The sequence below is a fragment of the Chenopodium album genome, chromosome 1, assembly GCF_948465745.1.
Source record: "Chenopodium album chromosome 1, dcCheAlbu1.1, whole genome shotgun sequence".
Lineage (NCBI taxonomy): Eukaryota > Viridiplantae > Streptophyta > Magnoliopsida > Caryophyllales > Amaranthaceae > Chenopodium > Chenopodium album.
In genome coordinates this window covers 60,774,887-60,799,686 of record NC_137834.1, presented here as the reverse complement: position 1 = coordinate 60,799,686, position 24,800 = coordinate 60,774,887, and the positions used below count along the sequence as shown (strand labels likewise).

General features: G+C 36.0%; 1 protein-coding gene and 1 non-coding gene across 2 annotated transcripts; both read right to left on the bottom strand.

Annotated features, from left to right (window-relative positions):
• Positions 1-300: 300 nt before the first annotated feature.
• LOC145633855 (uncharacterized) lies at positions 301-23,963 on the bottom strand. Its single transcript, XM_081685544.1, has 6 exons — positions 23,247-23,963; positions 2,331-2,918; positions 1,483-1,724; positions 1,216-1,371; positions 681-863; positions 301-306 (listed from the first exon to the last, which is right to left on the bottom strand). The coding sequence occupies exons 1-6, from the start codon at positions 23,920-23,922 to the stop codon at positions 301-303; spliced, it is 1,851 nt and encodes a 616-aa protein (XP_081541670.1). The 5' UTR covers positions 23,923-23,963.
• LOC145565676 (small nucleolar RNA R71) lies at positions 9,707-9,813 on the bottom strand. The gene has a single exon (XR_014095078.1). It is a non-coding gene; the product is annotated as a small nucleolar RNA R71 (small nucleolar RNA).
• Positions 23,964-24,800: the final 837 nt, after the last annotated feature.

The window sequence follows — 24,800 nt, the reverse complement described above, 5'->3', positions numbered from 1 at the left end:
TTACAACTTTCATTACAATGCATATAGTCATAATCAAGAGCAAAAGTTTTTTTTCCTAAAATAAGATATTATCACTCCAATTATATAATGGTAGTCGACGATTTCAAGAAATAATTCAAAATTTATTTGTATAATTTGTTCAACATACAAAATGTTAAAAATGAAATAATGCCATATTTATTAAAATGAATTCAAAGAAAAAAAGAAGGAAATTGAAAGAGCCTAATTTAATCAACTTAATTCAAAAATATATAAATATCAAATTACAGTTAAAGTGGGGTTGGAAAGTGTAAACATATCTTACCACTTCAAAAATTCAAAGCAACAAAGTTCAGTCACTCTTGTGTTTATCTGGCGCGAAAAACAAAGATGGCAAGTGTATCAAGAAAATCCATCCTATTTGCCGAAATTCCAATAAAAATGTGTATGAAGATAATAGTTATGACTGCCCACGAGATACCATCCAATACTACTATGTAGATACTAGCCATAAATGCCACCATCGTGCTATATAAGGCTTGCATTAGTAATAATAAACTCCGGTCGACCAAAAAATACATCATATCAGGAGTAGAAACCATGGACCATATCAAGCAAAACAAGACCAATATGGATGTAGACATGCCATATATGTTTGCTAGCAAGAATGTTAAAAATGCAAATTTCTTTACTAGACTGACATTCTCGTCTTGACTTTTCAGGCTCATAGATATTGTAAATCCAACCGCTAATGTGATTGTTGCTAGTAGAGTTACTGCTGCAACTGGACTTAGTATGTGTTGCATTTTATCGATATTCATCTCTGGGTGAATGTATATTATTTTCAGGTTCGGAAACACGTTTATTGATCTACACATATGTGCCTGTAAATTTTATGCATATATTAGTTTCATCAATAATGATATCTCTCAATATGCTCTAAAAATCTACATCAAATTCGGTCATACTGTAATTCTTATATTTACAGACATTAAACATGTATTTTTAATTCTTTATCATTAGAAATAGAACTTCTCATTGCAACTTATAATTTAACTAATTAAGAAAGCTTATATGGGTAACTTTAATGCCACATTACGATTTCTATCAAAGACTACCTACTTCTAATACTCCAAGGATAGTAGTGTAAGTTTATGTTAACCAAACTAAGTGACCGTGCACAGTTGCACTAAATTAAAGTGATTGTACCATGAATAAATTTAAAAAGGCACATACCCAATAATCATATTTCTTGCAAAGGTTGTCAAGAAGATCCATAGCAGTTGTACCATGATTGTCCTTTACCTGTCGCATAACCTCACTATCCATGAGTAAAGTCTTGGCTAGTTGTAGGTTCTTCCTTTTAAGTGCTTGGTGCAAAGGCATATCACCCTAAAAATCAATTGTATTTTTAAAAACTCTGATGGATGGATTCTTCAAGAATTCTTGGTACTCTTGGTAACTTTGCAATTTGATGTGATGCAGAGGAGTGTCATTTTGTACACGAAAGTCTTCCGGAACATATTGACAGTTTTCAATGAATGAAATTACAACCATTTTATCACCTCTTAAGCATGCTTTAATCCAGTTGAAGGGTTCTATTTGGATCGCTGATAGGTTCCTTAATAATTCCATAAGCCATGGTACATTTGTGTTATTGGCTTCATCAAGGGCAGTTTTTCCCTCGTTGTTACGAACGTTAATGATCCACCAGAATCTTGATAGTAATTGCTTTGCAGTTTCCTCTTTATTCACAATTAATTTATCATTAGTATGCAGATTACAACTTAATGCATGATTGCTATTAAAAATCTTAACAAGGAGAAAAGCATAGAACAATAATTATTAATTAATAGAACACTACCAACTAAGTTAATAATCAAATTGCATCTTACTTAATTATTACCTAAAATACCTAAATCGTCAAGTAAAAAAGGTTAACTAGTTAGTGAATGTGTGATTATTAAGTTACCCTAATTTTTGAAGATAATTATAAGTAGTGTTTTCACCTTTATATCCAATCTTGTACAGAATAATTAATAATACTCCTTCCTATTTTTTTAATTGAATCATTTGGGTTGGACACAAAATTTAAAAATGAATTATATAATAACAAAAATACTCATTTGACTATAAACAAAGGACAAAGAGTAAAAGTGACCTAAGAAGAGTAATTATCAAATGCGAGTTAGAGTGAAAATGTATTTGGTGCTTGAACACAAAAAGTGTAATGCCCATCATATAAATGGTGATTAATGTGGGACTTGCCAACTTCCCTAAAAAGAAAATGGTGTAATAAAGGAACAATAATATAATAGAGGAAATACATAGTATTGGTGCTATGCTTTTACCTGTACAAAATTTTAATAGATGAAGCACTGTTTGTCCGTCATTGCGACGTAGAATGTTAAACTCAGGCTCCTCCAAAATTCTCAAAATTCTTTCTACAACTTGAGCACAACCTGTAGCAACAGCAACAAAGAGGGGGCTTTCACCCTTTTTGTTACAAATTTGACATAATGTTGAATCTCTGTACAAAAACTCCAATGCAATCTTTTCATGTTTTGAATATAAAGCCAAGTGCAAAGGTGTATCTCCTCTTTTGTTCTTTAATTTCCAAGGAGGAAAATTAGACTTCTTCCATGATTTATCAAATAGTTGAAAGTAATGAATATTTAACATTTGTGCAACAAATTGGTTATCATCTTTGTTAAACCTTGATGCAATGTGTAATGGATTGTCACCCTCATTCTTATTTTTTTTGTATATTAATTCCCTAAAAGCTTTAGCCTGCATAGTTTGTATTTTGAACATGAAATGACAGTCTATTGTGCCAAAACCTCCTATTTTTGCCCATTGATGGAGCACAGTAAATCCTTTTTCATCAATCGTTTCAAACAATTTTGAATGCCTCTCTTGCAATAGTTTTGTAACAACACCTGATGAAATATAAAAACGATATAATGTCAGACATTTGCAATTAGAACAAGACAATTTCACGTGTCATTACCTAAACATAACTTTAATATCATGCCGTATTATTTAATTATTTTGTCGTTAGTAAATATCAAGTTTAAAATTTGAGCTACTATGCTATCAAAGTGAAAGTCGCATTATAAGTTCAACTTGTAATGAGTCTATAAAAAAAAGTTTAACTTGTAAATAATAGGTAGAGTAACTTCTCAGCCGTATTAATTCATTTATCCCTCAATGTTTTCCAAGATGAGAAAAATCCCAATATGGATGTTTATTAACAATTTAAAATTTAACATTAATCTAATCGCTTTATCGAATCATTAATATATAAAGTTAAATGGGATATTATGAAAATCAAAGCACACATTACAGTCAGGAAAAAGGTTATGTGTGTGACACATTACACATAGATATGACAAGATCTAGTAGAATAGTTGAATCCTGTGAGTGGATTTCACAGAAAAGGTTTGCAAATGATATTAACTATTGGATTTTGGCAACTAAGTTTAATTATTTAGGGTTCGTTTGGCATCACTGTGGTTTTCTGTTTTTTTGGTTTTTTGTTTTTTAAAAGTATATTATATATGTCACATAATGAATCAAAAATACTTTAGACTTATTAAAATCATGATGATTTTGAAAACTGACAACAAAAAAGTGAAAACACCTTTTTCTTGTTTCCAGTTTTTGGTTTTTAGTTTTCTAAAAAACAGGAAACTGAAAACCAAAAATGATGCCAAACAAGCCCTTAATTATTAGCTTCAAAAAGAAGTTGAAATATATACGGAAAAATTGCTATTAATAATACAACCTTTGACCCGTTTTTTTTTTTTAAATAATAAAACCTTTGGATTATACCTGAATATTACAACCTTTGAGGGGTATTAACTTTAAACAAGAACAAAAACTTGTAACCTATTATACCGGTTACCTATGACACATGTCATTGTATAGTTGGTCTAAATATTAAAGTTTGATTTTTTAAATAAACAATTTATTCAAAACAAAAAAAAAATCCCTCCCAACTCCCTCCCCCCCTCAACCATGGTGGTCACCCACCTCCCCATCCCAAGCCTACCTTCACGCACATCCCCGACGGCCTGAACCTCCGATCACCCCAACTCTACCCTTCCCCAATCCCCACCCAACTGGCAACTGCTTAAATTACCTTCCCCGCCCAATTGATTGTGGATTTTGCAGAATTTGAAGGGGTTTTGATAATGGACAAAGGGGGAGGAATTGGTGGTCGAAAAGGGAGGAATTAAGGTTGTCGTGGTCAGGAAGAGGAAGAATCAGGGATGTTGTATGTGGTCCAGAAGGTGAGGATTCGGGGATTTTTGGTCCAAAAGGGTAGGAATCGGGAAGTGTGGGTGTTTTTTGGTGGTGGGAGTTGGCGGCGGTGGTCGGGAATTAGGCCTATTATGGTGTGATGGGGAGTTTCGGAATGGTGGAAGGGGACTGAGGGTTCACAACGTTGGTCGGGACGGGGAGAGGCATGCTTAAGTGGTAAAGATGGGGATTGGAGTTGTGCAATGGAGGTGGGGTTGGGTGGAGCAGTGGTGGTATTTGGGGAAAGAAGAGAGAAAAATAAAAAAAATAAAAAATTTATTTAAGCCAATCATATAGCGACACGTGGCATTGTTAACTTGTTTATCAGATCGCTTTTGATTTTGTCTTTAAAGTTGAGACCCCCTAAAGTTTGTAATATTTAGGTATAATTCAAAGGTTGTATTATTTAAAAAAAAAAAAAAAAAAAAAAGGGATAAAGGTTGTATTATTAATAGCAATTTTTCCAATATATTAGTTTATCTAACAACACTTTTACGAAACATATGGAGTATCTCCCTTATTTATATATTTTAATTAATAATTTTTAATCAAAGTACTACATTTGTCCCCAAATGAAGTCTCATTTTCCTTATAAACATATTTTAAGAAAGGGTATAAATTAAAACAAAGATAGCAAAGTTTGGTTAATTTAAATGAATAATAGGAGATGGTGCATTGATGTTAAAAAGTAAATACTACCGCTGGTTCGTATTATATGCAACTTTGGTGTAATATTAGTGAGATATAAAAAATTCTAAATTTGCATATAATACGAACTAGAGGTAGTGTAAAAAACAATACAAGATATTGGAGTTTGTTCAATCGATTAAAAGTTGATAAAAAAAAATGGATTTTTTGTCAAAAAGTACCTAATAAAGCCAAATTTTGTGAGAATCTACCTAATAAAAAATTGTTGCAAAAAACTACTTAATAAAAAGGTAAAATATTGTAAGAAACTACCTAACAAAATGTTAATTGTTGTAAAATACTACCTCCTCCGGAAATCCATCATTCAAACACCTCGAAAACCACCGCTTTCACCCTAAAACCAACACAACCAACTTGAAATTGCCTTCACCAAGCCGAAACCACCCTTCAATCCCAAAACTACCACCTCTAACCCGCAAAATCAATATTCCGAATCACGAAATTAAACTACCCTCACCAACTCGGAATATCTTCTAACCACCCCAAATATAACCTTGCCACCTTTGTGGTGGTTTCGTGGGTGTTTTGAGGTAGGTCAACACCTTAAAATTATATTAACGGTGAAAATTCGGCCAAAGGCAGTCACTTACAACATTTTACCTTTTATAAGGTAGTTTCTTACAACATTTTATTTATTAGGTAGTTTCTCACAAATTTTAATTTATCATTAAATTGATTATAGGTTAATATTTAAGAAAAAGGTTTAATTGAGATTTTATTTAGGACAAATAATTAGGTAAATCTCAATCCATGCTCAAAATTTTGAATTATTACAAAAAATATTAATTTAGTCGATATTGGTTGGTTATCTATTGCTATTATTGTATAAAAAAAACAATATAATATGAAATAAAATGCACAAACTTTCATATGTGGCTAGCTACACGGTGTGGCCAGCCACAAATTTTTTTCTTTTATTTTAAAAAATATTTTTTCTCTATCTTCTCTAACCTCTCAATTTCCCTCATCAACGCCTCAACTCACTTCAAACTCAACTAAATCAACATCTTCCTCGTCGTCCTCTTCCTCACTTTCGTTCCCCGCCCTCTCTCTCCTCCTCGTCTTCGCCTGCGCCGCCGCATGGTTGGTGTACTTCTCCTCCTCCCATACTTCTCTGGTTAAAATTCTAGGGTTCGTTGTTGACGATCGAGTGTTTGCACGGTGTTCTCAGCAACGACGATCGAGTATTTTCACGATGTTCTCAGGGCTCCCGTTGGTGATTCTGATCCTTATGGTGGTCCTCTTGATGCTGAATCTGGTGGTCATAGTGAGTTATAAGTCATTTAAAGTTTCCTAATTTTGGTTTTTCTTTTTAGTTTGTGATTGTTGTAGATTTGTGATTGAAACTAGAAATTGAATCATATGCTTAATTTATATAAGCATTAATTATGCTTGTAATTGATCAAAAATTGTAGTGGATTACAATGAAATTCATCACGTTTTTGCTCATTTATTGCTAAATTGGACAAATTTTGTGTATTTTTCTGTCAAATTGGTGGTGTGGTGGAGTTTAAAGCTTTGAGGTGGTGTAGAATTACGGGTTACTAGGTTGTGGTTACCGGTCGGTTAGGGGTTATAAGTCAAGGGTTACTAGGTCAGAGGGTTAGGGGTTGCTGGGTTGGTCAGGGATTACTAAGTCGGTTAGGGGTTACTTGGGTAGAGGTTACTCCGTCAGGGGTTACTAGGTCGGAGGGGTTACTCGATCAAGGGTTACTTTGTCAGGGGTTACTTGTGTGATTGTTGGTCACACCGTGTGGCCAGCCACATAAAAAACATGCTGAATAAAATGTACTTTGTAATTTAGAGCTGTCAATTCAAATATTTGGTTCGGGTTTGAGACGGGTCAATGCGGATTGGGTTAATGGGTCGAGTTAGTTTGGGTTAATGTCATTACCTTTGTGCGTCGAGTTCAGGTCAGGTCACGTGGGATCATGCATCATATCAAGTTTGGGTTAGGTTTAAGTCGGGTCAATAACATGACGGGCTGAATTCGGGTCGAATTAATAACAGGTCGAGTTAAATTTGGATTTTAATATGTTATAACGGGTTAGTGGAATTCTTGAATTTGAGTCGGATTTTGGTTCAGGTCAATAATTTGTGTTTTTTATTCTAGTCAAGTAAGGTCATGTCGGGTCGGGTATCGAAAACTTGGGTCTTGGGTCGCTTTTAAGTTGAGTCGTATCTTATTCGGGTTACCAAATTCTTGAATTTAAACACGTCGAGTCATGATCGGGTTCATATATATATACTTTATCACTTTTTTTTGGAATAAGGAATCTATAATACATACTAAGGTAATCCCCATAAGTATTCCTAAAGTACAATTGGCATTACATCATTAAAAAATTTCCTGCTAAAAAGTTTGTTAGTCTTTTTTTTGTTTTTGGTTATTTAAAGAAGTTTGTTAAGTTTAGATTTATATTTAGGAAAGGGAATGATAATATAACCATAATAAATAAACAAATAATGAAAATATTATTGCACTATAAAACCGTGCATAGCACGGGTTAGAGCTGTCAATTCAGGTATTCAAGTCGGGTTCGGGTCAGGTTAAATCAGGTCTCGGGTTAAATCAGGATCAACTTGTGTCGGGTCAATTGATATGTTCATTTTATATAGTATTTTACCCCCATCCCTTGGTCATAATTAGTAGTTTTTTTGGCTCTTTAGAGCCATTTTTATTACTAATTGGTGTTTTCTAGTGTTTTCGTAGATTTGGTTGACTTTTATAAGGATTTGCACTTTTGGAGCATTTTCCCGAGATATTATGGAGTATCTACGAGCATTGGAGATACACGACCATCCTTCATAGCCCAGGGCCGGTTAGAGCCATCGAACCGGTAATTAAAGGCTCGGTATATGTGATATCAGGGCATTTGGACCGAGTATTCAAGACCCGAAGAGGAAATCCGGATTGGCCCGAAGAATTGGAGCCCAATCGAAGTCCAAAGAGTAGCTCAAGATTGCCCCCCCCGGCCAAAGGAGCTCCCGCCCGAAGGCGCGCCCGGCCGGGCGGGGGAAGCAAAGCTGGCGCCCGAACTCGCGCCCGGCCGGGCGCGAGAGACATACATGGGAAGAAAAAGGCGCGCCTGATCGGGAGGTGCCTCGCCCGATCGGGCGCGTGTTATAATTAGGCGGTTTAATCGTCGTTTAAGTTTGTTTTAGTTTAGGATTCTTGCTTAATATGAATATTTTTCCGTTAAGCAAGTTTAGGATCCTCTTTTACTCTTTCTTAATTCTTCTCTTAGATATTCTCTCTCTACTTAGCTTTTAGATTAGTTTTTCTCTCTAATACTTTGTTCTTAACTCTACCCTTAATTCCAGATTACATTGGTAACGATTTCTTCTACTTTATTCTCAGTTACTTTAATTCTTTCATCATGTCTTACTTTATTGCTTTGATTAGTTTAGATTTAATTATGTGTGAGTAGTTTTATTACTAGGGTTTGTGAGGATCCATAAATATTATAAAGGGGTAATTTATTGTTCTTGATTGTCAATTCTAGATTAATTTCTTATTGATTGATTTAATGCTCTGTGACTAGATTAGGCCTGATATTTTATGAATGAGTTTGACAACATTGATTCGAGATTCGAGAGATGAGAATTGATGTTTAGGTCTAGTTTCAATAGGCAAGTTAATTTATTAATGGTTAAGTCGAGATTCGAGAGATGAGATTTAATACCGGTAGATTAATTATGTGATTGTAATACGTAGCGAAAGCCCTTTATGATATGATTAATTTATGCATTGATGATTGATTATTATGTTTTAGCCTGGAATGTTATTTATTAGTGAACCTATGCCCTAGGCCTTTATTCATTGTTTTCTCTTTACTCTTAATCTCCTTAGTTTAGTTTTATATCCATATTATCAAATTGTTACTTGATAATTTAGATTGCTTTAATTAATTAGGAATAGAAAGACAAGTTTCCCCGTGGATTCGACCCTACTTCCCTATCTAAATTAGTTAGAGGATTTAGGAATTATTTTTTATTGGGTGATTATGACTTTAGCCTGTCAAAATTTGGCGCCGTTGCCGGGGATACGGTTTTATTTTTATTTCTGATTATTTTTGTAGTATAGGTTATTTCTTTTGGTCTCAGAGAACGTTAGTTCTTTGAGGCATGTCTCATATTTGCTTTTAGTTCTTTGTTTATGCCCAGGTGTTCCAAATCAGGTTACATCCCATTCGATCTGGAAATCGAACGATCCTTCCATAGACAAAAGAATTGTTACAAGCAAATTCTGGTGGGTTCTGGTGATAATAATCATCGATACCCTCCAACTAATTCTAGCGATTCAGAGGTATCTCCAGATCCAGAATCAGAGATGGCGGTACCTAAGAAGCTTAGTGATTATTCACAACCAAAGCTTACAGATTTTCTGCACCTTACTCCCACTCCAGCTCTTGATGGGGTACATTTTGAGATTAAACCCCAATTTATAACGATGATAGAAAGGAAGCAATTTAGTGGAGCTAAGGGTGAAGACCCAAATCTTCATATTGCAGACTACTGTCAGTACTGTAATACCATCAGGCAAGCTGGGGTCACATAAGACCAAATCAGGGAGATTCTCTTTCCTTTCTCTTTAAGTGGAAAAGCCAAATTATGGTTTAATGGATTAAATAGAACTGCACTTGGTATAACTGACTAGGAAACTCTTGTTTTGAATTTTTACAATAAATATTATCCCGCAGAGAGAACAGCTGTAATACGGAGTGCAATTCAGAACTTTTCCCAAGAAGCCGATGAAACTTTATATGAGGCTTGGGAGAGGTTCAAGGATCTACAAAGAGAATGTCCCCACCATAATCTGGCACAATGGCGGTTGATCCAAGCCTTTTACAATGGGATTGGAAATTCATCTAGAATAATATTGGATTCTGCAGCTAGTGGGAGGTTAAAGAACCTAAATGTTGATGATGCAGGTCAAGTTATAGAAGATATGGCAATACATAATTCCCAATATGGGAATCCCAGAGGCTTTGCTAATAAAGGGAAACATAGTGTCGACTCTGTATCCTTTTTACAAGCTCAATTAACCTCTATTTGCCATAAACTAGATAATCTTAGTACTGCAAATGTAGCTAATGTTTCTACAATTAATAATAATGCTAATGAGGCTTTCTGTGAAAATTGTAGAATTTTAGGTCATTGGGAGCAAGATTGCAGGAGTTCCGTGGAGCAAGTCAATGTCTTTCAAGCTTATAAGCAGAATAACCCATACCCCAACACCTACAATCCTAGGTACCGGAATCATCCGTACCTTTCCTACCGGAGCACCAATGTTCAAAATCCACCACCTCCACAAGAATCACAGGCGCCAACATACACTCAGCAGAAGTATTACCACCCCAATGCTGGCCAGAAGAACCAACCAAAACAACCCTCCTAATCTTCCGACCCTGCTCTGGTAGAAATTAGAGCGATGCTGGCTAATATGCAGAAGCACATGGAGAGTAGAGATGCCCAAATTGATTCGATCATAGCATACAATAAAATTGTAGATAATTAAATTGCTCAAATTTCTGCTACTCTGCAAGCCCGTCAACAGGGAGCCCTGCCAGCACAGCCGACCAGGCCTACAGATCAAGCCTATGCAATTACTCTAAGGAGTGGTTCAAACTACGAAGGGCCCTCTATGCCTAGAGATGATGAACTTGTTTTAATAAATAATGTCAATCTTGATTCCATTAAACCTGACAATGTAGCTAATAGCCCCGCAGGGATAAAGAGTAGTACTAATATTTCTGAAAATACATTGCAGGGTACGACTCCAGGGAAGGTAGCAGTTCCAGATAAGAGCAATAATATTCCAAAGCCAGTTATCAAACTTCCATTCCCAAATCGTCACTTGAAAACAAATGCGGATAAGCAGTTTGGTAAGTTTCTGGAGATGGTTAAAGATTTGCAGGTAACAGTCCCCTTCACTGAATTCATTACACAAATTCCTGCATATGCAAAATTTATGAAGGAAATATTGACAAGAAAAAGGTCTATTAGTGAGGTAGAGACAGTAGCTTTCACTGCAGAATGTAGTGCCGTACTTTAAAAAAAATCTCCACCTAAACTGAAAGATCTGGGTAGTTTTTCTATCCCTTGTCATATTGGCAATCTAATGATTGATAATGCATTATGTGATTTGGGCGCTAGCATTAGTGTTATGCCATTGTCCGTGTGTTCCAAGCTAAATATGGGTAAATTAAAAGCTACTAATAGTAATCTACAAATGGCCAACCGTTCTTTTAAATACCCCTTATGTGTTTTAGAGGATGTTCCTGTTAGAGTAGGTAAATTTTATATACCTGTTGATTTTGTTGTTCTTGATATGGCTGAGGATATGCAAACCCAAATTATTTTGGCAGACCATTCCTTAACACTGCAGGAGCAATCATAGATGTGAGATGTGGCAAATTGACACTATCAGTAGGGGATGAAAAAAATATTTTTAATCTGAATAATACCCCTAAAAGCCCCATGACAGAGGAGAAGTGTTTTAGTGTTGATGTTGTTCAAAATTATTCTAACAAGCCCCAAGCTCTTGTAAAAGATCCCTTGGAGGCGGTATCTTGTGTTGCATCTTCCACATATGAAGTAGACAAATGGCAGAAGGAAATTGATGAAATAGAAAGAGCCCTCTACACTATCGGTCTTGGCTTTGAGGATGAGAAGGTGGAATTAAACAAGCAAGCTATGGAAATTGAGCCTACTGTAAGTGTTCCGCCAGATCGAGTTGCGAGTGCTAAATATAGTGACAATTTGAAGCAACCATCGATCGAAGAGGGATCTTTAGTGCATAGCATTGAAGAACCCCCAATCCAAGTCAAGGAGGATCCACCAGATAAGGTGAATTGGCGTCCCACAGGGTATGTCAGGAAGCCGCGTCGTGGCCTAAACACCGATCGACCAGGTGAGAAACCACCCGACCAAGCGTTAAGCCAAGGGTCCTAGTTCTTGTACTTGGTAAGAAGGTCGTGCGAGACCTAGATAAACCAGCGCTTTGCGGGAGGCAACCCGTATTTTAATGCTTTTTAGACTAGTTTTTCTTTTCTTTTTCTTGTGAGAGGAGAGAGGAGGGAATCTAATGAGTTTTATGAGTTTTTGTACAGGTTTGAATGAAATGAGTTAGCCAAAAATTGAAGAAAAGAAGAAAGACAAAAATCGTCCAAGCCAGCCTCGGGCCTGATCTGGCGAAGCTCGCCCGACCGGGCGCGAGACCAAGGTTCAAAAATTTTAATTTTCGCCCGACCGGGCGCAAAATTTGACGTATACGGACATTTTTACCGCCCGATCGGGGGCGCGAGAGAAGAGGAATTTTGGGCATTAGATCACCCGATCGGGTGAAGGGCGCCCGACCGGGCGCGAGAGCATCGATGAAATTAAGAATTAGATCGCCCGACCGGGCAACAGCCCGCCCGGCCGGGCGCGACACCAGCCGTGCCTCTTTTCTTCGTCTTTCTTCTTTCTTTTCTCATTTCTATCTCTTTCCTCCATAACTTTCTCTCTCTAAAACCTTAAAACCTCTACCTTCTCTCTAAGATCTTCTCTTCATTTCTCACCCAAATTCTATAATTTTTACATATTCTTAATCCTCTCTTCACCCTCTACAATCCTACATAAAAATTTTCAAGTTTCAATTAAATAATTTCACACCCATTTTCCTACTATGGCTTCAAAGAGAGCTCGATCAATTTTTGGGAGGAATTCTAGTTCGAGGGAGGAGTACGATCCAGATTTGCAACTCCCCTATTGGCCAACAATCCGAATTTCTAGCCAGGAGAAAAAGGAACGGCTATAACACCTTTCCAGGCGGGAGCTCTTCTGGTGCAGGTGGTGCAGGTGGCAGCGGAGGTGGAGGATTCGGCTCCATGGATGAGGATGATGAGGACTAGCCGTGCTGGGATAGTTCCCGAGCCAATGAGGACATTGTCTGATTTTGGCTTAGGGGAGATTTTGGGTTTGGTATCTTTCTTTTTCTCTTTTCTTTTTTTTTTTGGTGTGTTTTCTTAGTTTAGATTTATTGCTTTCTAGGTTAGTTTTATTGCTTTCTTATATGAAAAATATAAAAAAAACGAAAAAATAAAAAATCCAAAAATACGTTTTAATGAATTATAAATCATGCTTCCCTGTGCCCCATACTTGAAAAATATTGTTTTGATTCTTGGTAATGATGATAAGCATTGTGGATTTGTTGATCATGATTTGAAGTTTGATTGCTTAGATGTCCTAACATGCGTCAATTTTGTCCAACTGCTTGTAAATATAGTGCTTGACTAGTTGATTTGGTTAGGAATGTGTGATAGTTCCTCATATGTCAATGAATTTGAGTATTGGTTTGCAACTATTAGTAATGTTTATATGATTCATTATTATGCACATTGTGGAGGACGAAGACATTTGTTCTTTTAGGTAGCCTCCAGATGATTGTAGATACATTTGTTCCCTTCTTGCTACCCATGTTGTTGCCTTGACTTTTTGTTGTTTATTAGCCACATTGCAAGCCTATTTTGCCCCATTGGTTACTAGACCCAAGCTTGGCTTGGGGGAGCTATTAGTGAGTGAGGCGAGGGAGTTTGTAGTATGCTTATTATTTGCACAATTTGGGTGGGTTTTGAGAGGTTATTTTGTTCTTGATCATAGTTATTTTTGATGAGTTTGAAAGTTGAATTTTCTTGAGAAAAAATAAAGTATGATGATATGAAAAAAAAAAAAAAAAAAAAGTTCAAAGAAAAAAAATAAGTGAACTTCAAAAGAAGAAAAAAAAAAAGAGAGCAAAAGGAAAAAAAATTGTTCAATGTTCAAATGTTCTAGTTGGAGGTTAATCAAAAGAAAGAAAAATTCTTTGACTTTCAATGACAAATTTAAGTTTGGAAAATAAAGTTTGTTTATTCACTCAAGTACTTTATTGTTTTATTTTTGTGAGTGAAATTTGTAAGTATTGGGATTGTTGTTTATGTTTAGAGTTATTTTTGGTGGATTCTTGTTGGAGTTGGTTATGTTGGAGATGTTGATCATTATTTATTTTGATCATGGGTTTTATTAGGATTTGCTCCCTTAAGCATAGCTTATCTCTCACTTATTCCCAAATGATTCTTACCCTTTACCCTAGCGTTACATTACAATCTTTAAAGACCTTCCGACCTTTGTGCATAGAGTTGTATGAATGTGAAAGTGTTGTTTATCAATGCAAGTTATGATTTGACATATTTCGAGTCGACTAGTAGGTTGAGGGTACATCTTTTTATACAAACGAGAGTGTGAGTTGGGAGGGCATTGTTCACATAAAGGGGTTGGTTGGAGAGCGATCGAGTACATCTTTTACTCGCCACATAAATGAGAGTTGAGTGTGTGAGCACTAGTCTTGAATTCTATACGCTCTTGTGGTTTTCTCTATTTGACAATTGTTAGGGAGGAAGAGTAATTGGATGGATGAGATTGGTTGATGTTGAAGCATGTTTATTTGATTTACCTTGAATTGTTTGTGCTTGATTTTTACTTTTTGGGGTGAAGCATATTTATTTGTTCATTGATGAGATCTTTGCTTAGGGACAAGCAAAGGTTTGGCTTGGGGGAGTTTGATATGTTCATTTTATATAGTATTTTACCCCCGTCCCTTGGTCATAATTAGTAGTGTTTTTGGCTCTTTAGAGCCATTTTTATTACTAATTGGTGGTTTCTAGTGTTTTCGTAGATTTGGTTGACTTTTGTAGGGATTTGCACTTTTGGAGCATTTTCCCGAGATATTATGGAGTATCTACGAGCATTGGAGATGCAAGACCATCCTTCATAGACCAGGGCCGGTTAGAGCCATCGAACCGGTGATTAAGGGCTCGGTATATGTGATATCGGGGCATTTGGACCGAGTATTCAAGACCCGAAGAGAAAATCCGGATTGGCCCGAAGAATTGGAGCCCAATCGAAGTCCAAAGAGTAGCCCAAGAGTGCCGCCAAGCCAAAGGAGCTCCCGCCCGAAGGCACGCCCGGCCGGGCGGGGGAAGCGAAGCTGGCGCCAGAACTCGCGCCTGGTCGGGCGTGAGAGACATACTTGGGAAGAAAACCCGATCGGGCGCGTGTTATTATTAGGCGGTTTAATCGTCGTTTAAGTTTGTTTTAGTTTAGGATTCTTGCTTAATATAAATACTTTTCCATTAAGCAAGTTTAGGATCCTCTTTTACTATTTCTTAATTCTTCTCTTAGATTTTTCTCTCTCTACTTAGCTTTTAGATTAGTTTTTCTCTCTAATACTTTGTTCTTAACTCTACCCTTAATTCTAGATTACTTTCGTAACGATTTCTTCTACTTTAATCTTAGTTATTTACTTTAATTCTTTCATCATGTCTTACTTTATTGCTTTGATTAGTTTAGAATTAATTATGTGTGAGTAGTTTTATTTCTAGGGTTTGTGAGGATCCATAAATATTATGAAGGGGTAACTTATTGTTGTTGATTGTCAATTCTAGATTAATTTCTTATTGATTGTTTTAATGCTCTGTGACTAGATTAGGCCTGATCTTTTATGCATGAGTTTGACAACATTGATTCGAGATTCGAGAGATGAGAATTGATGTTTAGGTCTAGTTTCAATAGGCAAGTTAATTTATAAATGGTTAAGTCGAGATTCGAGAGGTGAGATTTAATACCGGTAGATTAATTATGTGATTGTAATACGTAGCAAAAGCCCTTTATGATCTGATTAATTTATGCATCGATGATTGATTATTATGTTTTACCCTGGAATGTTATTTATTGGTGAACCTATGCCCTAGGCCTTTATTCATTGTTTTCTCTTTACTCTTAATCTCCGTAGTTTAGTTTTATATTCATATTATCAAATTATTACTTGATAATTTAGATTGCTTTAATTAATTAGGAATAGAAAGACCAGTTTCCCCGTGGATTCGACCCTACTTCCCTATCTGCATTAGTTAGATGATTTAGGAATTATTCCCCCACCCGGTCGGGCCCGCCTTCGGGCGGGAGCTCCTTTGGCCGGGCGGCACTCTTGAGCTACTCTTTGGACTTTGATTGGGCTCCAATTCTTCGGGCCAATCCGGATTTCCTCTTCGGATCTTGAATACTCGATTCAAATGCCCCGATATCACATATACCGAGCCCTTAATCACCGGTTCGATGGCCCTGGGCTATGAAGGATGGTCGTGCATCTCCAATGCTCGTAGATACTCCATAATATCTCGGGAAAATGCTCCAAAAGTGCAAATCCCTAAAAAAGTCAACCAAATCTACGAAAACACTAGAAAACACCAATTAGTAATAAAAATGGCTCTAAAGAGCCAAAAACACTACTAATTGTGACTAAGGGACGGGGGTAAAATACTATATAAAATGAACATATCATTAATCTAGCCTCAGATCAGGTTCAGGTTTTGGTCGGGTCAATTTCGGTTCAGGTTATTTCGGATAGTTCTTCCTTTCGGGTGTAGGTGGGGTCCGATTCGAGTCAAATTCATAAAGGGTTTAATTTCAAGCTCGGGTTGTATTGAGCTGGGTTTGGTCGGGTTAATAGATGGTACATTCAGGTTCGGGTAAGGTTGGGTCAGATATTATTTGGTCGGATAATCTTAAAGTTGGATCATTCTTGATTTTGGTTAAATTTCAATTCGAATAAATTTGATGTGGTCAAGTTAATTTATTTAATTACTAGCATAATTTGTTCAAGCATTATCAAGATTTTATTACACCTATATACGAAGTAATAAAGAACAAAAGGTATATAAAATTTTATTAAACCGTCCATGACTCGCTTCAATAACAGGCTGTGTTGGGTTATAAACGTTTTCAGTAACTAATAGGGTCGGGTACTAGTTCGGGTTTGGATCGGATTGTTGTTGGGTCGAATTAAATCAGTTGACGATTACTATCGGGTCAGGTGCGGGTTCGGATTCAGGTCATAAAGTATTGGATCAAATTAATTGTTGGTTAACATCAGGTTGGTTTAGGTCGGGTTACAGGTCACTAGTTTCACCCCATTATTCGGGTACAGGTACAAGTCAGGTTCAGGTCATTATCGGTTCAAGTCGGGCAGGGGCTCTAAACTAGTTTTATTACCAAAGAGAAACAATTACAACTTACAAAGAAGCTAAGCTGTAAACCCCAAACTACAAAATTCCAAAGGCAAACAAACAGCCAGAAATCCCAAACTGAAAAAGGCCACCTTCTAGGAAATAGCTATTCACTCGTTGAAATAAGCTAATAGCTATAATTTGTTATCATAAGGAGTAGTATGTATTAGCTATTGAACTTCTCATAATAACTCGTTGGCACAAACACGCGTACAACTACCACAAAGTGTCATAGTCTAAGTAGAATTAATTTAGAAGGGAGAACGTAACATTATAATTGTATATGAATAAGGTGGTCGTAAGTGAATTTAAGGTGATTTAAAATTAAGTTAGGTCAATGTGGTTGAGATAGAGATGGGTTAGGAACAAGTCGGGTTAAATTTGGGTCAGGTCAATAAAGTCAAGTTGAATTCGGTTCAGATTAGTTATAGGTTGGGTTGAATTTGGGTCAGGTTAAAATTTTGTTTCGACGGGTTAAAAGTGGTTTGGGTCAATCTTGGTTCAAATCAATAATTTATGGGTTATATTATAGTCGAGTCATCTCTAGGTCGGGCATGTTCGGGTTCGAATCTCAAACACTCAAGTAAACTCGTGTCTAAGGTTAATCTCGGGTTGAGTCATCATATCGAGTTCGGGTCACCATTTTTTCGAGTTCAAACAAGTTAGGTCATAATCAGGTTCAAGTAAATTTTTCGGTTTGGGTCAGCTTTTGATAGCTTTCCTAGGTATGATATACTATATATTTTCTCATTAAGAAATTAAAAGTGTGATGACAAGAAAAAACATATTGATGTATTCAAATATTGAGATGTGATGGATTTAATAAGTATGCAGAATAAATAATTTATGATTAGAAAAATTGGTAAAAATAATCTCAACTTTCACCCATTTGCTTTAAACAATTCAAATTTTGGATTATTATTTAATAATCTGAAATTTAGGTCATGTTTGCTTTTAATGGCCCCAATTGGCCACCTAACATGTTATAATAGGTAACTTGACACGTGTCAACACATGATTGAATTGGTAGAAAATATTTTTAAAATAAGGAAAATTTGCGAGAAATGACCTTTTAATATGACTTGTTTGTGAATGTATAAGTGGCAGATTGAGACCTTACTTCAAAAAAAAAGGTGTGAGATGAGACCCTATATAAAAAAAATAATAAACTAAAAAAAACATTGCGATATGGGACGTTTGGATGGATTTTGGCATGGTGGAGGTGGTTTTCAGGGTCGGTTTTGGAATTTAGCTAAGTGGAGTTGGTATTCGGGGTCTGTGGGGGATTTCGGTGAGGTGGTGGTGATTTTTGCTCGGGGTGAGATTTGGGCTCGGTGATGGTATTTTTTGAGGGGTTTGGTGTGGGATTTCAGCGAGGTGGAGATGGTTTTTGAAGATCATTATGAGATTTAGGTGAGGTGGAGGTGGTTTTTGAGGGTCAATGGACAGATTTTGTCAAAATGTCCCATCTCACAATTTTTTTTTTGAAATAAGGTCCTAATCTGCCACTTTTTTTATATAAGGTCCTTTTTTTATATAAACAATTCACTATAAAAGATTCTTTCTCGCAAATTTCCTAAAATAAATATACAATAAAAAAAAATAAACAATTCCCCTTCCAACTTGGGTAGCTCCCTCAACCTATCCCCAATCACCGAAAATGGCCTTCACACCATCTCCAACAGTCAAGATTTGCCCCCTTCTCAATAGAAAAAATGCTTCCCCTCCAAGCTCCACCCTCGAAACCTACCTCCTTGTCCCACCCTGAAAACAACCTCTTTTTCCCACCAAAAAAACCCATACTCTCCCCTACCTAGCCACATAACCACCCTTACACAGCCCAAACCCTGAAAATTGCCCTCTTTTCCAAGCATCACCCCTTAAAATTGCCTCCACTCTTTTCCAATACCCTCGAAATAGCCTCTCAAGCCACCCCTAAAATCCCTATTAACTACCAATTAAAATAGTAGAAAAGAACAGGGCTACAAGAAGTGGAAGGGGTATCGACCGAAAAGGAGAGGGGTGGTGTGGGGGGAGCGGTGGTTGGTTGGAAAGTGGTAGAGGACGTAGCAGTCGAAAAGGGGGAGGGCAAGCGATGGTCAGCTAAAGAAGGTAAGGGAAAGGGACTAGTGGCCAAAAAGGGGGAAGGACGGGCTGGCGAAATAGAGATCGGAGGGCTACCATTTATTTTAAAAAAAAAAAAAAAAACAAAAACAAAAAACTTACCCGTTCATTAGGTTACTACTAAACTAGGACTTATAAAAGCAAACGGGCATCTTCTAAAGTTCAGATTATTTAATAATAATGTTTTAGTGGAGTAATTATTTAAAGCAAATAGGTGAAAATTGGGATTAATTTTACCAAATTATCCTTTATAATTTCATACCACCTCTTTTTCTAAGTTATACCTATTTACTATTCATAAGGTCAAAGGCTTCATATTTTGACCATGTATACTAGTGTTTATATAAGCAAAAACAGTATCAAGTCAATTCTTATTAGATTTGTACTATTTTATGAATTTTTAAGATATCAACTTTGTATATTTTTTACTTGTACAAATAAAGATATTTATGGTCAAAACCTCAATATAGTGCATTATAGATTAGGCATATAAAATGCAATTAGAACTTAGCAAAACAAAGGTAGTAAGATATTGTGTGTCAAAATTGATTTATAAAAAATCTAAAAATATATATATATATTATTAATGTTTTTTTACACACACACACACAAAAAAAAATAAAAAAATAAAAAAAATAAAAATAAAAAAATAAAAAATAAAAAATAAATTAATAACTATTATGTATAAAGTTAATTTTAAACAAACAAAAACAGCAATATAAAAAATAGATGTGCATCCCACGGGTTAAAACTAGTTGATTTATATAAAAAAAAAATGTAATAGATTTATTATTTCGAATATAAACTAGAAAATTAATAAAATAAATTGGGTTTATGAGGGAAAATTCTAGATGTGATCAACATTGACCCGATCTGCCCCAAAAATAGGGCGGGTTTGGGCAAGCATAAATTCGCATTTTTAGTTAAAAAGCCCAAACTCGGCCCGAAAAACCCGCTTTGGCCAAAAAAGCCCGCTACTTTTTTACAGGTTTGGGCACGAGAAATTGTATAATGCCCGACCCGATTTTTGATCACCTCTAGAAAATTCCTACCAAAATATCTTTTTACTAATTTTAACTTTGAATGATTTGCTTTTATGAATGCTTTTATCTGCAAAGTTCGTTGCTCTCAACTGCAAGGGAGAACATGGGGGTGGTTTCTCGATGGTGAGAATGGGGATAAGGGCGGATTTCAGTAGTGCATAGTGAAAGGGAAAGGCCAAAGGGGTGGTTTATTAATAGTTATGGAGGGGATGAGGTTGGTTTTATGTGTAGGGGGAAGGGAGGGGGGTTTTGCTATTTTCGATAATGGTGGAGGTCAGGGAGGGAAATTGGGGTTTTGCTATTTTCGATAATGGTGGAACTCCAGCCTTGAACACCACACAAGCTCACCCAAATACCCCATACAAACAAAATGCAACTTAAAAGGGGGGCACCCCAGTTGCTCTTCTTGAGAAACAAAAAGAGTTTCTCTAGTGGCAATTGTGTGATAAAAACGCTTTGGGAATTGTAAACAAATAGTATTATAATCTCAATATTTGTTGGTTGTGGGTTCCACTGATCTGGTGAGGTGGACCATTGTAGACAACATTAAACAATAAAATTAACAACGTTTGTTCAACATTATTCAAAGTTATTGTTACTCCACAGTAGAAATTTCATCAATCATATTCAACTATTCAAGGTTATTTCTCAATGTCACCGGAACAAACCAAGAAATCTGATCGGAGGATCAGTCGGAGAAGTCGAACGAAATTGTTGTGTCGCTGTATGTACTATGTAGTAGTCTCAATATCTGAGGTGGGCTTGATTATTCCAGATATGAAGGTTTATCTTTCACCTCCACTGACAACACCATCACCTTCCTCTTTCGTCTTTCACCTCCACCGACAACAAACGCCAACACCATCTTCTTCCTCTTTCGTCTAAATCGTCTCCACCAACGACAACCACCATCATCGGTGGCAAACATAGGCGACTTCGCCGCCAAAATCAAATTAAAAACCCTATAAGGAAGGGTAAAATTTATGGCATGGTTAACCCAAAAGGGTAAGGGTGACCGTCCTCCATTGAAGCTTCACCGCGAAAGCTCGAATTCCTCCATTGAATGGCGGCTTTGCCGCCGAAATTTAACGAAAAAACCCTTAAGAAAATATTGAAATTAAGGGTATGTTTAACACTTTATGGATAAGTGTTAGCTTATGAGCTTTCTCTCCTCCATTGAAGCTCCTACATATGAAGTCTGCAACACCACTACAAACGACACCACTTTGGGTTGTCCAAGTTTTGTGAACAGAGATGGACCTCTAAAAGGGAGTAGGTAACAAGGGGGTAAAAATTACAAGTAAAAACACTTAACATTCCGTCAAAATTGAGATTTAACGGCTTTTGTAAATGAAAATATGTCATACGAAAATGACAGTTAAACCCTCATATCCCAGCAAAAACGGACCAAATTACCCCCATGAGAAACGCTCCTTGTTTATCAAGAAGAGAAACTGGGAATCACCCCCTCTTTCACAAGTTTTCACTCAAAATGTACTTTTTCAAAAAGTCGACCACTTAAAAGGTCCTTTTTTACAATTTCTTATATTTTTTATAATCAAGTCAATTAATTTGTCTAAAATTATATGCCAATCAAAGTGAAACACTAGCTTCAAAAAATTGGAGGGAGCAATAACAACAATACTTTATCCGTTCTAAAATATTTGACAAAGTCAAAATGACATACTTTTAGAACTGTCAAAAACCGACCCGAACTGGTGAATCCGAACCATTTTGAACTGTTCCGAAAAGGAACCAAACCGTTAAGAACCTGTTATTTTAAAATCGTAAACCGACTCGACCCGATTTTTTAAAATCTGAAACTGAACCGATCCGAGTGTTTGAGAATCGTTAATGAATCGTACCCAATATCAAGCCGAATTGATACAACCCGAAATCGAGAACAACCTGATCCGATTACTTTTGAACCCGATAGCAACCCGACCCATTGTAAGCCGAAACCGTTTAAACCCGACAAAAACCCGATAAACCCAAATTGTGTACAACCTGTAACTGGTTAGGGTTGAACCGTTTATAACCCGTAGTAAGTTATGATCGAACTGTTTACAACCCGTAATCGGTTATAACCGAACCGTTTATAATCCGTAAGTCCGTAACCCGTTATGACCGTAGAATTTTTTTTTCTTTTTTTGGGTATATTTTATCAATAGTAAAACAAAAGGGTTTAATTTGAATTATAAAGTATTTATATTGAAAAGGTTTGGAACTTTGATGTCTTTGAAACTCTTATGCTACAATATTATCGTTCTCTAACGAGTAATGGATTATGGAACACTATATTGTATTAAAAAAATTATAATCTAAATCAAAAGCTAACTCTAGATTTGTTATTATTATTTGATCCTTAAAATCATTATACAAAAAAAGGGACATAAAGTTAAACAATTAATTAATACTTGTATGATCTACTGGAATAACTAATTAAAGAATATTGAGGATATACTACACGGTATACGTTAACGAAACCCGTTTAAAACTAGTTTTCAAACCGACTGAGTTCAACTCGAACCAATTACATCCCGACCCGATTAGGACCCGATATGTGTTGACCCAAAACCCGCTTTAAACTAACAAACCCCGTTTTTAAACCGACCGAATTTAACCCGAACCGATTATGACCCAAACCAATTACAACCCGACCCGATTAGAATCCGACTCGAAAGAAAATGTAATAAAAATAAACCAAACCAAATTGACCCGAAATTATTTAAAACCAACCCGAACTGACCTGTTAATAATTTCAACCCGTTAAAAACCGACCTGTTACAAACCGAAAATCGATAACCGAACCCAAAACTTAACCGAAAACCCGATTGACACCCCTACATATTTTCTTTGTTTGTCTTTAATCAATTAATCTACCAAACACTATGTGAGGGTCCAAGTGTAAATTTTACGGAAAAAAAAATATAAAAAAAAATTAAAGATAATGAAGGAAGCGATTATTTCTAAAAAAAAAATGAGTAAAAATAAGACAAACCTGAACATCTAGGTGCAAAATGAATAGGGGTGGAACCATGTTTACCATTGAGACTATAAGAGCCATTAGACATCAATATCTTTTCAGCAACATCGTTTAACCCATTTTGTACAGCAAGAAAGAGTGGACTATTCCCATATTTGTCTACCGTGTTACAAACCTCTTCTATATCATAAGCATCCATTGACAATAAAATTGCCATTGCACTCTCTTCATTTTTCTTTTCAATAGCCAAGTGCAACGGCGTCTTCAGGGTCCGTGAAAATGCTAACCAGGGCTCGTTATCATAAAATCGTGCTTGCCGTGGTCCTAGCCATGGTTTGCCCATGTCAAGAATTTGTCGAACGAGTTCCACACTTTTCGACTTTACCATGGCCGCAACATGAAGAGGATTCCAATTATTCCTCTCATCTTGTTGGCAAAGCAGGGCTTGTTGGAGACCTTTAGGTAATATTTCTTTTGCGTCTTCTAAAAATTCGATCCTACCATTCCATGCTGCGAGGTGGAAGATATTGCCTGCTGCAACACTTCCATCCGTAGGCATGTATTGATTAAGGAAGTATTCTTTTGGTATGTTTTTATTAGCTAATGAGGCTAGTTTTTTGAGGAACTTTATATCACCTGAGCATGCTGCTTCTTTCATCTCCAACCCCATTGATTTTATTTTCATGTTCATGTTTGCTTTTGATCTTTTTTTTTGACAAAGTGCTTTTGATCTTTTCTAAATTAATGGTTCTTTGTGTTTGATTCTTGTTATAAAGCATCATTAAAGTAAGTACGGCAATATTAATAGAATGGTTTGTGATACAAGTGGTGTATTTTTGACTTTTAATGGTCATTTTTACTAACAAGTGGATTGGATAAAAAAGGATGTGAAAGCAATGCTATAACAACTTCAACGCTAAAAGGTTGTAAGCATTGAGCGTGATGGGGCTAGAGGTGTTAATTGGGATACCTAGGTGGGTAGGTCCGGTTGGTTGTATTTCAAAGTTGACTCATGCTAAACTATTGTGTTTATATAAGTTAAAATCTTAATCATCCATGTTATCTAAGGTCAGATAAAATTGGGTTGATCATGTCAGTTTTTGACACCTTTAGATGGGTCCATTAATAAGACTTGCTCATGCAACTTTTGAGAAAAGAAAAAGGGAAAGTTGGCATCTACTATACCACAAATAGGGCCTTTTGAAAACTACTACCCATTTGCAATCATACCAATTACTCCCTCTGTGTTTTAAGTGTTACATTTTGACCAAATATTTTTGTCAAAACACAACTTTGACCATTTATTTATTATTTAATTACATGTTAGTAAAACTATAGGAAAATTGATATTATGAAATAGATTTGTATTTAATATATTATTAAATTAATCAAATCAAAGTCATTATGTGAATAGTGAAAAAGTTGAAAGTGTAATACTTATTAAAAACACGAGGGGTACATTGGTTTTGTGGATAGTAATTTTCAAATAATGGCCCTATTATGGGGTAGTAAATGACAAATTTTCCAAAAAAATTATCAAAGATTTATGCTTTACTATCTAGTCTCTAC